This window comes from Vipera ursinii (genome assembly GCF_947247035.1).
Source record: "Vipera ursinii genome assembly, chromosome: 2".
Classification (NCBI taxonomy): Eukaryota; Metazoa; Chordata; class Lepidosauria; order Squamata; family Viperidae; genus Vipera; species Vipera ursinii.
Window position 1 is genome coordinate 26,888,004 of NC_139513.1, and position 13,175 is coordinate 26,901,178.

General features: G+C 42.7%; 1 protein-coding gene and 1 long non-coding RNA gene across 2 annotated transcripts in view; one reads left to right on the forward strand and one right to left on the reverse strand.

Moving 5' to 3' along the window:
• Positions 1-9,894, forward strand: part of TTLL3 (tubulin tyrosine ligase like 3) — a gene marked incomplete at its 3' end in the record, with an annotated part of 35,315 nt that extends 25,421 nt beyond the window's left edge. The window contains exons 13-15 of the mRNA XM_083351078.1: positions 4,217-4,619; positions 9,339-9,496; positions 9,760-9,894. Coding sequence (XP_083207204.1) covers positions 4,217-4,619; positions 9,339-9,496; positions 9,760-9,894 — 696 coding nt within the window. The remainder of the gene's footprint in view (positions 1-4,216; positions 4,620-9,338; positions 9,497-9,759) is intronic.
• Positions 1-13,175, reverse strand: part of LOC310636369 — a 431,277-nt gene that overhangs the window by 325,786 nt on the left and 92,316 nt on the right. The window lies entirely within an intron of this gene.

Consider the following 13,175-nt stretch of genomic DNA (forward strand, 5'->3'; position numbering starts at 1 on the left):
CGCGAGTTGTGATGGGGGTTTCCCGATACTCCCATGTAATACCTCTTCTCCGCGAGCTGCATTGGCTTCCAGTTGCCCTCCGGGTGAGATTCAAGGTGCTGGTGATGACCTACAAAGCCCTAAATGGCATGGGCCCGGACTATCTTCAGGAGCATCTGCTGCCAGCGTCAACTTCCCATCATCCTGTGTGCTCCCACAGGGAGGGCCTCCTCAGGGTGCTGCCGGTCAGGGAGTGCTGGCTGGCGGCCCCCAGGGGGAGAGCATTCTCTGTGGGCGCGCCTGCCCGTTGGAATGATTTACCTGTGGAACTCCGAACTGCCCCCGACCTTCGCTCGTTTCGCTGGGACCTAAAAACTTGGCTATTCGAGCTTGCCAGCCTGGACTGAGGATTTTTGGGTTAAGGTTTTAATTTTTAATTATTTGGGGGCTATTTAATTTAATTTTTATTTTAACCTGTATATATTGTACTGTTTTAATTTGCCCTGTAAACCGCCCTGAGTCCCTCGGGAAAAGGGCAGTATATAAATCGAAATAAATAACTAAATATTTTTTTTATAGTTATCCTTTTACCATTTTGTAAGCTGCCCAGAGTTACTTTATTAGTGAGATGGGTAACATATCAATTTAATAAATAATAAATATATTTTCCCCACACTCCGGTTGCTTAACCAGTTGCTTAACTTCTGTCCTTCGCTTCATTATCTAACAAAGCCCAAGAAATAGTCAGGGAAATTCATACTGATGTAATTGTAGCAGAGGGGTGAAACTGTTGTGTTTATCGGTGGAAGGTGGGTTTTTTTTTTGAATGCTTACACTGTGTGTGTATGTGTGTGTTGTGTTGTTTTGTTTCTTGAGCCAAAAGAAATTGTATCTGTGGCCCATTCTGAGACCATGTGAATTAGCATCTAGAATACACTTGTCCGGCTGGGCATTAACAAAGGCAGAATCATATATTCACACATGATTTTTTTAAAAAACTCCAGATGTTTGAGATCTGTATACTGGGTAGTGCTTGTTTTCTGTCCTAAATATTATATTCTTTCTGCATTTCTCAAGAACTCGATTCTTGAGAACTACTCTTATTTAGAATGAAAATCAGAAACGTATTTATGCTCTATTCATATTTCAGAGTTGTCATAAACATTTTCCTATTTGCTTTATGAGGGTTAACTAAGGGTGAAAATTTTTGTTGTTTCTGTGAGGGGAACATTAGGCTCAAAGAATGGGTCTCTTATTGAGTTTTAATGGTACAATACACACAACAGGACATGAAACATTTATGTTTTCATCATTTCCGAGCAAAATGAATAGACTGCTTCCATATTTGGTTGCGTCTGGATGCAAGATTAATTTTGCTTGAAACTGGCTTTTTCATTTTTTCATCTTGCAGAATTGCAAAACGCACTACTCAGTCCTTTTTTTTTTTTTGGTCAGAGAAATGTATGTGTCCTATCTATATAGAGTATGGATCTTGATCAGTACTGTAAGGCAGTGTTTCTCAACCTTGGCCACTTAAAGATGGGTGCACGTCAACTCCCAGAATTCATAGCATAGCTGGCTAGAGAATTCTGGGAGTTGAAGTGCACCCATCTTTAAGTGGCCAAGGTTGAGAAACACTGCTATAAGGTACTGTATTTTCTGGCGTATAAGACTACTTTTTAACCCATGAAAATCTTCTCAAAAGTCAGGGGTCGTCTTATACGCCGGGTGCTGAAAATTTAGGGACAGGGCTGGCTGGAAAACCTGGAGCGGATTTCCCATTTAGTCTGCGCAGGGAAAGCGGGACCAATTGGAGAAGAAGCTGCAGTCTGTGATTTTTTACAGGGTTTATAGGGTTTCCTGCCTTAGCAGGGGGTTGGACTAGATGACCTCCAAGGTCCCCTCCAACTTATTATTATTATTATTATTATTATTATTATTATTATTATTATTATTATTATTTAATCCACTTGCACTGTTTTATGTTTACATGTTTGATGACAAACAGCCTTATGTTTATAAGTGACAGTTTTCCTACTAAGCACCTGCATGTCATAAGCATTTGAATTAAAATTACCATATTAAAATCAAATCTGATGTTTTTTAATTTTTATTTAGTGTGCGTTGGAAGAGGGGTAGTCTTATACGCCGAGTATAGCCCAAACCCTATAATTTAACAGGAAATGTAGGGGGTCGTATTATACGCCCAGTCGTCTTATACGCCGGAAAATACGGTATTTGTTTGCTTGTCTCAGCCATCTAGCCATTCTTCTCTCCCCATTCACATTCTCTAAAGGTGCAATATTCAGCATGAAATTCTTATTTTGCACAATCACTTACACATTTTTGTTTGTTTAGACTTGAATTGCATACTCACTGAAGTGTATTATTAGGACACATAATATTTCTCTTTTATTGTTCAGAAATACAAAATACCAGTGCGTTTTGTATAAAACCTCGAGCACTATCCTAACCGTAAACATCCTATTCATGTAACAGAAGGTTTAAATTCTCCATTTCTTCATGTATACCGGTGAACTGTGACTTGAAGGTTGAGGGATCCTCTGACGTACATCTAGAAATGCATGGATGAGGAGAGGGAATTGCTATTCTGTACCTTTTCTTCATATATAAACCTTTGAAATGCAAAATACCAAAGTTAATATTGTTTGCTTACAATTTAGACCAACCCCCTTCCACCATACCAAAAAAAAATTTCTGAATATGAAATTGAAAAGAATCTGTAGGAAATAATTCTGGAATTATCTATCTGGAACTATCCTGGTGTTCATTGCACAATTGTTAATCTTCCTGTACCCATGCTTTACAGAGCACAGGTAGTCCTCAACGTATGACCATTTTTTAAAATTACCCATCCAGATTTTAACAGTGCTGAAAAAAAGTGACTTATGAACCGTCTTTGAAATTACACCCATTGCACTACCCTCATTGTCACGTGATTCCAATTTGGATGCTTGACAGCTGACTTGCATTTAGGATGGCTGCAGTGTCCCGGGGTTATTTGATTACAGTATGGGACCTTCCCAGCTGGCAAAGCCAATGAGGGAAGTTGGATTTACTTAATGACTGTGTAACTCACTTAACAATTGCATGATTTGCTTAACAACTGTGGTTTAAAAAAAATGGTCATAAAATTGAGTCAGTTATGGGATGACTGGCACAATGACTGTGTTGCTTAGCAACCAAAACTCCGGTCCTGGATGTGGTTGTAGGTTAAGGAGTACCTGTATCTACATAACATTAGTGAAGTGCTGCACCCTACCTTATTTACTTGTGGTGTGGTGATCAGCTATATTTCTTTACTATCATTTGCAGCAGACTAAATAGTTGGTGTCATGGTCCCATCAGACCCTGGTTTGGAGGAGGAGGAGGAGTTGGAAACAGGACCGTCTGACAGGAATGGCACGTCTCCCTTGGAATGTTTGGAGAAGCCAGGGACTGAGGACAATTCAGTGCCCCTCAGGCATTGAAGGAGGTGGTCGACCCCGATGGAAGAACTGCCTGCCTTCACAGACACAGGGAAGGATCAGCTGCTGACAGGCAGTGATACTGATAGGCAGCAGAGCCCCTCTGTTGGGGAACTGCTGCCTCCCCCACCTGATCCAAGGGCACAGAGAGCAGAGTGTAGGCAAGCTCAGAGAAGGGCTGCGAGACTACTCGGGAGGAGGTCGCCCCAACCCCCCTCACAAGGGTCATCTGGAATGGATTGACTTAACTCTGGGGAGTTAAGTCTTTGCCAGGAACAATGGCTTGTTTTGGCTTACACTGCCCTGGCTTTGACTCCTGCCTTTTGCCTTTGCCTTGTCTTGTAATTGGCCTTTGCCTTGAAAACTGTCTTTTGTCTTGGGCCTTGACTTTGCCTGGTGGACTACAGTTTGCCTCGTGTACTCGCTTAGCCAGGTGGACTGAACTTGAGACCCTGGACCCTGCTCTATGAGTGTGCTGCTACTCTGTGGACTTTCTTTGTAATACAGGGACTGTTGTGTGGGGCGCTGAGGGTGGCTGCCTTTAGAGTAGCGTGGGGTGGAGCCTTACCGGTCGTTGGAAGGCCATTTGTTGGAACCTTTATTGAAAGCAATAGAGGCCTGCCTTGCCTTGACCACCTGGGTCATCACAGTTAGTGAGATATTTTCTCCTGCTCTTACCTGCCCTCGGGAGAGAGGTTGATAGATTCCTTTGGACCAATCCCTACCAATCCCTCTTCTTCTCACAATAGGCTGCTGTGGAGATTCCCCAGTACATTGGCATTAGTCTTTTGGTAGAAGGATCCATGGTGAAGAAGCCTCAACCTCCACTCCAAAGAAGCCCCCCTCCAGCCACTGACACCAAGACTGGCTGCAGTGCTCCACAGCAGCAAAGAGTTCCTAAATCGATTCACCGGCGCAATAACCAGAGTCTTCCTCGTGCACCTACCCCGTGCTGGACAGCAGCAAACAACAAGACCGCAGAGTCAGGAGCTCCTGGGAAGGAGAACAAACTTAAAGAGAAACCCACCCCTAGCAAGTTCGCTCCTTCATGCTCGGTGAAATTTAAGCTGCCCAGCAAGCTCAAAGTAGACCCCCGTAACCGAAGAGTGCTGATGGCACACAGTATGGCTACGACAACGGTCATAACAGGAGGTAAAGTGTCACAGCCAGCTCAGCTCTGTGCTAAATCGAACTCTCAGGAATTGACTGCTGACCCCCAGGAGTCTACTGTCAATCATGCCAAGCTCACCAGTATGGTAGGTAGGAAGCCGGGCCTGAGGCTACATCTGCAGGAAATCCATACTGTCTCCGGTGAGCTGCCTGTTTCTCATGCTCCCCTTTCTTCCTCCTATCCGGTGAGGCCCAAAGCGCAAGCCCGTTTGCAATGCTTAGGGCACTCCTTTGTACATAACTTTCCCTTGCCCTCCAAGCCTTCGTCCCCCAGGGGGGTGGCTTTAGTTTCCACTGTGGAATTCGGTGCCATTAGAGCAGCTATGATCAGAAGGCGACTGTCGAGGGGAGGCAAAAGCTATCCGGCACCCAAGAGCAGTTCTCCCCTCAGGTTGGTTGCTGTAGGCAAAAATCAAACTCTAGGGCCCGAGCAGCACTTCTACCCAAACAGGAAATCATGTTGCTGGGAGTTGAACTCTCCTCCTTCCCAATAAAATATTTTTACAGAAAATCTGGCCCAGATGTGTAATAGCAGGGCGAGCTCTAGGCCAGGGTGAGTGAACAGCTGTTAGGATGACCGTCTTTGGCAGCTGTGCGAAGAGAAGAAATAAGGCTCAGGCAGGAGTCAGACAAACATGAGAAAACCAGGGACCACATCCGGGGTGGGGCCCTTTTATGCTGGCTCGGGAATTCTGGGAGTTGAAGTCCACAAGTCATAAAAGAGTCTTAATTCCCCGCCTCCAGACTACCTGGCCGCTGGGAAATAAACAGGGTCACATAGGTTTTCTTAGATGAGGAACTGAGGGACGTGCCTGCACAGAAAAGCAGAGTACAAATGCTGACATAAGTAAAATAATATATATATATATATAAATGTAAGCAGGGATGTTTCTAGTGCCAAATGCAAATCAGAAATCAGTTGTTCACTGTCCAAAAAAAAAAAAAAAGGTAGCCAGCATGGTGAATTGAGATAGACAAGGCCAAGCAGGTTATAGTAGTCAGCACGGTTGTTCTGTAGTCAGACTTGGCCTCACAGTACCGTTTAGCATGTAAGGAAGGTGATTGCTGAGGAATATGGGTAAGAACTATGCCAGTAGGAACGGGCATTCTGGAGGGTTTTTTAAAAAAAAAATCTAGTGTAATGCTAGGACATGTAAACAGATGCTTTCTGTTGGATTGAATAAGAGTACTATAAAAGGGGTAGAAATGGGCTTCGGACAGAGAGGTAGAACAGAAGAATAAGAGCTGACAAACTTTTTATACTGCAGGTGTTTTCGGTAAGGAAAAAATGGTAGGGATTAAGTGCCCTTATTTTGTTAGTGGTTTTTTGTTTTTTTTAAAATCACTCAGATTGATCTTGCAGTTGACATATCAAAATATTGCTTTCCAGTTTATGGGCCGTGCATAGTTATCATCACACTTCTATGCCAGTTTTTAAATTAAACGTACTTAAAACTGGCCCGATTAGACTCAAAAAATGGAGAAGAGAGCCCTTTCTAAAAGGTACAAGGTAGCGAAGAAGCAAATTCTATCTTTGTTTAATTTTTTAAAAAAGCATCGACACATTTACATTTGTGCTCTTTGAGGACTAGAGCTTTTTTTTATACTTGCAGAAACGACCGTATTAAGCTTTTAGAATAATTTTCATGTTTTAATGGTCAGCTGAAAGCTTTATTTTCAGACTCCCTTCAACCAAATTGCAAAAAGCAACTGAAATCCTCCGTTTCCATCACACACCCCCAAATCCATTCTTTTAAAAATCCCCTTTATTATCCAGAACTTCTCACACATTAGAGCACATTGCTTCTAACCCTGAAACAGAATTTTTGTTTTTTTTGAAATTGTTATAAAAATATAAAGGGAAATGTCTCTATAGAATGATCACATGCTTTGCCTCTCTGGAACCAACGACATTCCACTTTGTCGATTCATCCAAGGGACTGCTCACATGAATTGAAAAGCAGGAGAGTGCTGGTATGATGAGAGCCATATTTGGCTTTTAAGTGATATGTTGGTGGACATGCTCCATAAGGCAAAACAAAAATTGAATTTCATCAGTGTGGTGCTTTAGATTTCATTCAAAAAGGTGCTTTGAAATATGTAGATACCTAAATGTAACAGCTGTCTGCAATTCTTAGAGCAAGCATGTTTTATTGCCCTCAGAGGCACCTTTCAGAATTAAATTCAAAGTCCTGGTTGCAGGCTTATTAAAATACAAGTAGTATGAGTGTTCCCACATATTTAACAGTGGCACATTGGCATCTCGTAAGACTTAATTCAGCAGCGACTTTTGAAAGGGCTCTGCTTAAAAGATATTGAGAAGGGAAAATTTTGCAAATACCAGAACAATGCTGGAGGCAAGAACTTCAAAGAAAACCAGAACAACCCAAGAACAACTAAGCATGCTGAACAGCCCCAAAATATTGGCTTAAATGTTACTGGGGGGGGAGAAGGGAAGGAGAAGATCTGAGAGTAAATTAGAGGTGTCACTCATATACAGACCTCAACAAGGACTGGCAACTTTTGTGGGCAGCAGGATTGTAAAGTGAAGAGTCATGTGACCATGTAGACTTACGATGTCAGTTTTGGCCGTGGTTGTTAAACAGATCCCCTGTAGTTGTTAAATGCAATGTCATGTGTGACTTGTGACTTCTTGTCAGTTTCCCCATTGACTTTGTTTGCCAGAAGCTGGGGTGGGGGAAAGTCACAAACAGCCATCACATGACTTGGGAAATGTATGAACATCGTATTACATGTGTGCTGTGGTTGCCAAACAGCTGTGTCACAATCACAATGACAGGGGGAACACTGCAACAGTCACAAATTTGAGGACCGGTCCTAAGTCTCTTTTTTTCAGCACTGTCTTAACTTTGAAAGGTCGCTGAATAGGTGGTCGGTAAGTGAAGGCTACTTGTATTTTGTTGTGGGATTCATTTGTTACCCCAATATAACGTGTAAATGGATCCTGTAAACTAAATATCTGATTCTTTGTGGGAAATCTCCGAGCTAAAATGGCAGCTTTTGTTGTTGGCAAGAACTATCCCTTCTTTATAGAAATTTGCTATCTCTATGGATGTCGTGACTGAGATCAGACTTGCACTGGTTTGTGTTCTCAAGCCCTTATGCAGCACCATTTCTGCGACATAGGGATAGAAATAATACAGTTGAGTTTCAGCTGTCTGAAGCAGAAAAGGCCTCCCGCCCTGCCTCTTCTTACAGTTATCTCACTGCGCACAGGCAGCTCTTCCAAAACCAGGTTTAAAACATCTTGAGCATAATAAATGTTATGTGCTCAGGAATTCTGGGAGTTGAAGTCTACGAGTCATAAAAGAGCCAAGGTTGCCTACCCCTGCACTGGGGTGTAGATCAGAGATTGCTCCCTTTTTCTAGAGTTCACATAACATTTATTATGCTCAAGATGTTTTAAACCTGGTTTTGGAAGAGCTGCCCCTTAAGATGAACCCGTGGTTCATGATTAGTATGTAGTTCTGGCACGCCTTGTCTTTTGGAAGCCCCTTTGGCCCATGTGAAGGGGGCAGATGGCTCAGTGGTTAAAGACACTTAGCTTGTCAGCTGGAAAGCTGTCAGCCTGGGTTTGAGACTCAAGCAGCCATATTTGCCCCAGATCCTGCCCATTTAGCAGTTTGAAAACATGCAAATGGGAGTAGATAAATAGGTACAACTTCAGTGAGAAGGTAACAGTGTTCTGTGTGCCTCGGCGTATAGCCATGCCGGCTACAGGAGCATAGAAATGTCCTCGGACGACACTGGCTCCTTTGGCTAAGAAATGGAGATGAGCAAGGCCCCGTAGAGTCAAACACAACTGGATTGGGGAAACCTTGACCTTTTGGGCTCATGTATGATGTTTTTCCTTCCTCTCCCAGAATTATCTTTTTAGCCCCTAGAATTGCATCCCTGTCAAGTTCCCTGAACCAAGAAAAGATATGTAGAATTACTTCCAAGTAGTTTCCTTCATTGTTCGTCATCTAGAGACAGAATCTTGCCAAACTAAAGCAACTATCTGCAGTGCAGAATATATACTCTTGAGAAGTGTCAGGGCGGAGCCTTCTTCACTCCCTTTCTCCCAACCAAACTAAGCTTGGCTGCCTTTTTGGAAGGCAGCCCCTCCCTTCCGGGAATCCAGACTACGTTCCACCCCAAACCCCAAACTGGTGTCCTCCAACTATGTGGAAATAGGACGCCCAGAATTCCTGGGAATAGCCATTGCTGGACAAAACGAGGCTGGGGGGAGGCTCTCTAGAAATTTGCCTCTATGGTTTGCCAGTAGGTGTGACTTAAACCATAATTAGTTTGGGAAGGGAGATACCTTAATACTATCTACCGTCGTTCTTCAGTTGCAAACTGCAGTTGACCCAGGTATGTCCCTAGTTTCTGAAACTGCTCTGTAGTTTTTGTGTTTTTCTTTGCCTGAGCGGCTGCACTGAAACAATATTTCACTGTTTAGAGCAGGGGTAGGCAACCTCGGCTCTTTTATGACTCATGGACTTCAACTCCCATAATTCCTGAGTCAGCCATGCTGAGGGGAAAAAGAGAGGTTTCCAAGCTGAGCCATGCTGGCTCAGGAATTCTGGGAGTTGAAGTCCATGAGTCATAAAAGAGCCAAGGTTGCCTACCCCTGGTTTAGAGCTATCCAGGTACTCGCCGGTAAGCCCATGTGGTGTATTATTGGTTCCTCTCCAGGCCTGGCTGTTCCCTGTAGGCTCCCATGCCTCTTCTGCAGAGATGGAAAGGCTGTGGCAAATTTGCAAAGGCTGTGTTGCTGTTCCAGAGTTGGGCCTTTACTTCCTGCAACTCCCAAATTCTTCTACCGCAAAGCAGTCACCACTTGCCCGGCTCAGGTATATTGTGAAAAATATTCACAAGTGCTCATAGGAGAGCATTCCTCTTGCCTAAGAAGATTTCCTGATTAATCCTGCATGTCGAATTATGATGGTTTCCTCCCACCCACCCACCCCGACCTATCCAGAGAATGGCCCAAACCGATTTCCGACTACAGCCTCTTGCAAAGATGTCATCCAACCCCCCCACCCTCCACCCCCTGGGCAATTTTTCCTTCTCCCCACCCAGTAACCATTCATCCTTTCTTCACCCATGTGCCTAGGATCATCAGCAGCTGCCACTTGTTGTACCAGCTTTTGAGAACCAGATGTCTGTCTTGCCTCGTGTGGGGGGGAAAGATTCTGAATCTGCATTGACTAATTCTGCCCGGGCGGCTGATTCTGTGTCTTCATTCTGATAAACAGGGAGGACTTGCTCCATGTGAGTTGCCCTTAGGAAATTCGCCTTGCTTGGCCAAAACCATGTTTTTTTTTGTTTTAAAGTGGTTAACGGTTTTTTCGAGTTGGTGCTGAGAGTCTGAAAAAAATAACTGTCATTCAGAAAGGGGAATTCAGTTCCTGCTGTGGCTCTCTCTTCAGGAGCTTTTCTTTCCTATGATTGGAGGATGTTCTGACGTTCTCGTTCACTTGTCCTGGAAAATAAGAGGGGTTTTTTTTGTGTGTGACTCTGTTCCTTCTTGACACAAAAGAAGGGAAATGACTGAAAACTGTGCGAAATTATTATGGGAATAATAAGACTGAATTTGTCAAAAGCAAAAAAAAAAAAAAACAACACCAAAAAAACATCCGGGCCGTTGAAGCAAAGAAGAGGGGAGAACAACATTCGAGATTCAGTCTACAGGCTGTGCTTGCAACAGAGGGACCAACTCAGAAAAATCCTTCGTTCTCCTAAAAAAACAGTTTTTTAGCATTATTTAATGAATACTTTATGCAGTTTTATAGCAGTGGTGGTGGTTTTGGTGCTTCTAAACATTCTTTTAGGAGGAGACAGAAAATTATTTTGAACATCCTACTCAACAGTGTGCACATTTCACAATAACTCTTTGGTGCCACCCAACTTATGTGCCAACATAATCACTGACTATATGTGCCTATATATCCGCGTGCATGGCAGCCAGCTCTGTCCACCATCTTGCCAAAATGCATCTTTCTAAATATTTTTTCCACAGCCCTGCTTTTCCTCTTACTCACCCCCTTCCGCAGAAACCTGAGTTTTTCTACTGTACTCAGTATTCAGCTTCTGTCTTACTTCCTTCAAATCTGCTACACACAAACATATTCCAGCCATTTGACTCCTCTGTAACAATCTGATACTAAGACAATGGACACCTGCAGAGAAGAATTGGAAACAAACACTTTTTGTCATAAAAAAGTGTTGTATAATGGGGAAGAATAGGGGAAGCCTCTGAGAATACTCTAATGTCCTTAGATGGGGTCATTAACTCAGACTTTAGTGTTTCTCAACCTTGCTGGCTTGAAGATGTGTGAACTTCAACTCCCAGAATTCCATGCTGGCTGTGGAATTCTGAGAGTTGAAGCCCGCACATCTTCAAGCCAGCAAGGTTGAGAAACACTGCTTTAAAGGGATGACATTAGTAGTATATGTCCTGAAAAATCATCTACAGTACTTAAAGGTGGAAAGATGGCTGTCAGTGTCCCTGTGCCTGCCTTAACTATCCTCAAGAGCACAACCTGCTTCAATTTGGTTACTTCTGATTGGCAAGGCTGTGAGATGCTTCTGTGGTGATGCCGAAAAGATGTTATGTAGTATGTGGAGGCATGCCCGCAGCACTTGTCTGTGACTTAGGAAAGCAGACATACCTGTTTCCAGAATACTGGGAAAAGATGTGGCTGCTTTAATGTGTTGTAGCCAAGTACAGTGGATGCATTTGTAACATTATACAACCTACTGATCCTGGAAGGAGATACCATTTAGCCACAGCAGCATATTACCTGGGTATTATAAGGTAGGATGGAAAGTTGGGAACTGGTTTGGATGGCTTCAGCTTGTACTCAGGTGACAACGAAAGCAATTGGCGTGCCATCAGGCACGTCAAACTCCCGACGTCATGTGATGTCACGTGACCTATCGCGACTTTCCCCCCATTGCCAGCAATGGGGTGGGCGCGGTTTTGGCATGACGCATCTGACATGCCTGCCTGAGAAAGACATTGAGACGTGAGATGACTCACAGATTTTGGGGTATGCTAGAAATGTTTCAATAACCACTTCATTATAAATAATCATGCTTTTTGCCAGGTGTCCCATAGTTTCAGTTTAGGACAGGGGTCTTTCAAACTTGGCCCTTTTATGACTTGTGGACTTCAACCCCCAGAATTCCTTAGCCAGCGTGCCTGGTCATAAAAGGGCCAAGTTTGAAAGACCCCTGGTTTAGGATATGCTCCCACAAATGGAAATGCTCCACTAGAGAGAAAAAAACTGGCTGGACTATAATTACCAACTTTCCATAATTCATCGTATTGGCTGGGAATGAGATTGGAGTACAACAGTATCTGACAGTGCCTAATTTCCTAACTTCTGTTCTTCCTGTTACTTTCCATATTTTGAGGCATAATCTGAGGTTTATTCTTATCTAGAAAACTCTAATCAATAGTGAATCTCCATGCTGTCCATGAAACTGTATGTTCCTGTGCCTCAGCATATTCTTTTCCTTGATCTTTCCTCCATCTGTTTGTGTTTCCCCTTCAAAATTATTCTAACTTTACTAGAACAATCTAAAATGGTTCTTCCCAGTCTCACTTGCCTTTCTAAATACTTCAGAGCTATCTCAGCATCTTGTCCAGAGATCAATGCCCTTAACAGCAATTCAGACTCATTACTTTGGGGACTTTTTCTGCTTCTATAATTGCTTTGTCTTCATTGTATTTAGTCATCATCAAAATTGTAGTAAATGTCAAAAATTGTTATTCCTGTTTCAATTGGACATTTGAGCATGGAAGAAAAATAATTGTAAATTTGCTTTCTTTTAAGCCAGTAGCTAATTTTAATTTTTGCCGGTGGATTTATTTGATTGATTAGTTTTGGGGGTCACATTTCCTATTTAGAATTTGATTAATAGGACCTTTTGACTGATGTCTTCACCAAACAATTAAACAAAGTATGGTTAAATTCAGTTTATGTAATGCATACATACTAAGATGGAATTTGAGTCCCCCCCCCTTTGGTTTGTTTGGAGTAATTCATAATCTTTACTTAAGCATATTCAGCCCACTGAAGGCTTAAGAATATACCTTTTATTGCTTTTGCATGGAGAACATGATGACTTGGAGATAAGGCTATAACCTACTCTTGGACTATGGCTGTAACTGTATTTGTACTGGGTCTCCCAAGGCCTTTCTCAGACATCAAATTCATCTCTTGACTGAAGGAAACCAACTGATCATAATGGCGTACACATTTTGTATTTAAAAAGTTTTGTATTTAAGTTTTGTATTTTGTATTTAAAAAGTTCCAGAACCCATTCAGTCTACAAAATGCCCTTAGATGAGACTTGTTTAGTCTTCTGCTTGTGATCTTGGTGAGAGATTAACAGCCACAATGTTTAATCTTGGCTTTGGTGATTCCTAAGCTTAGGCTTCCAAGCACTGTAGGACTGTATCTCTCATCAGCTTAAGATCCAGGGTAAGAAATTACTAAATCAGATGGACTAATTTACTTT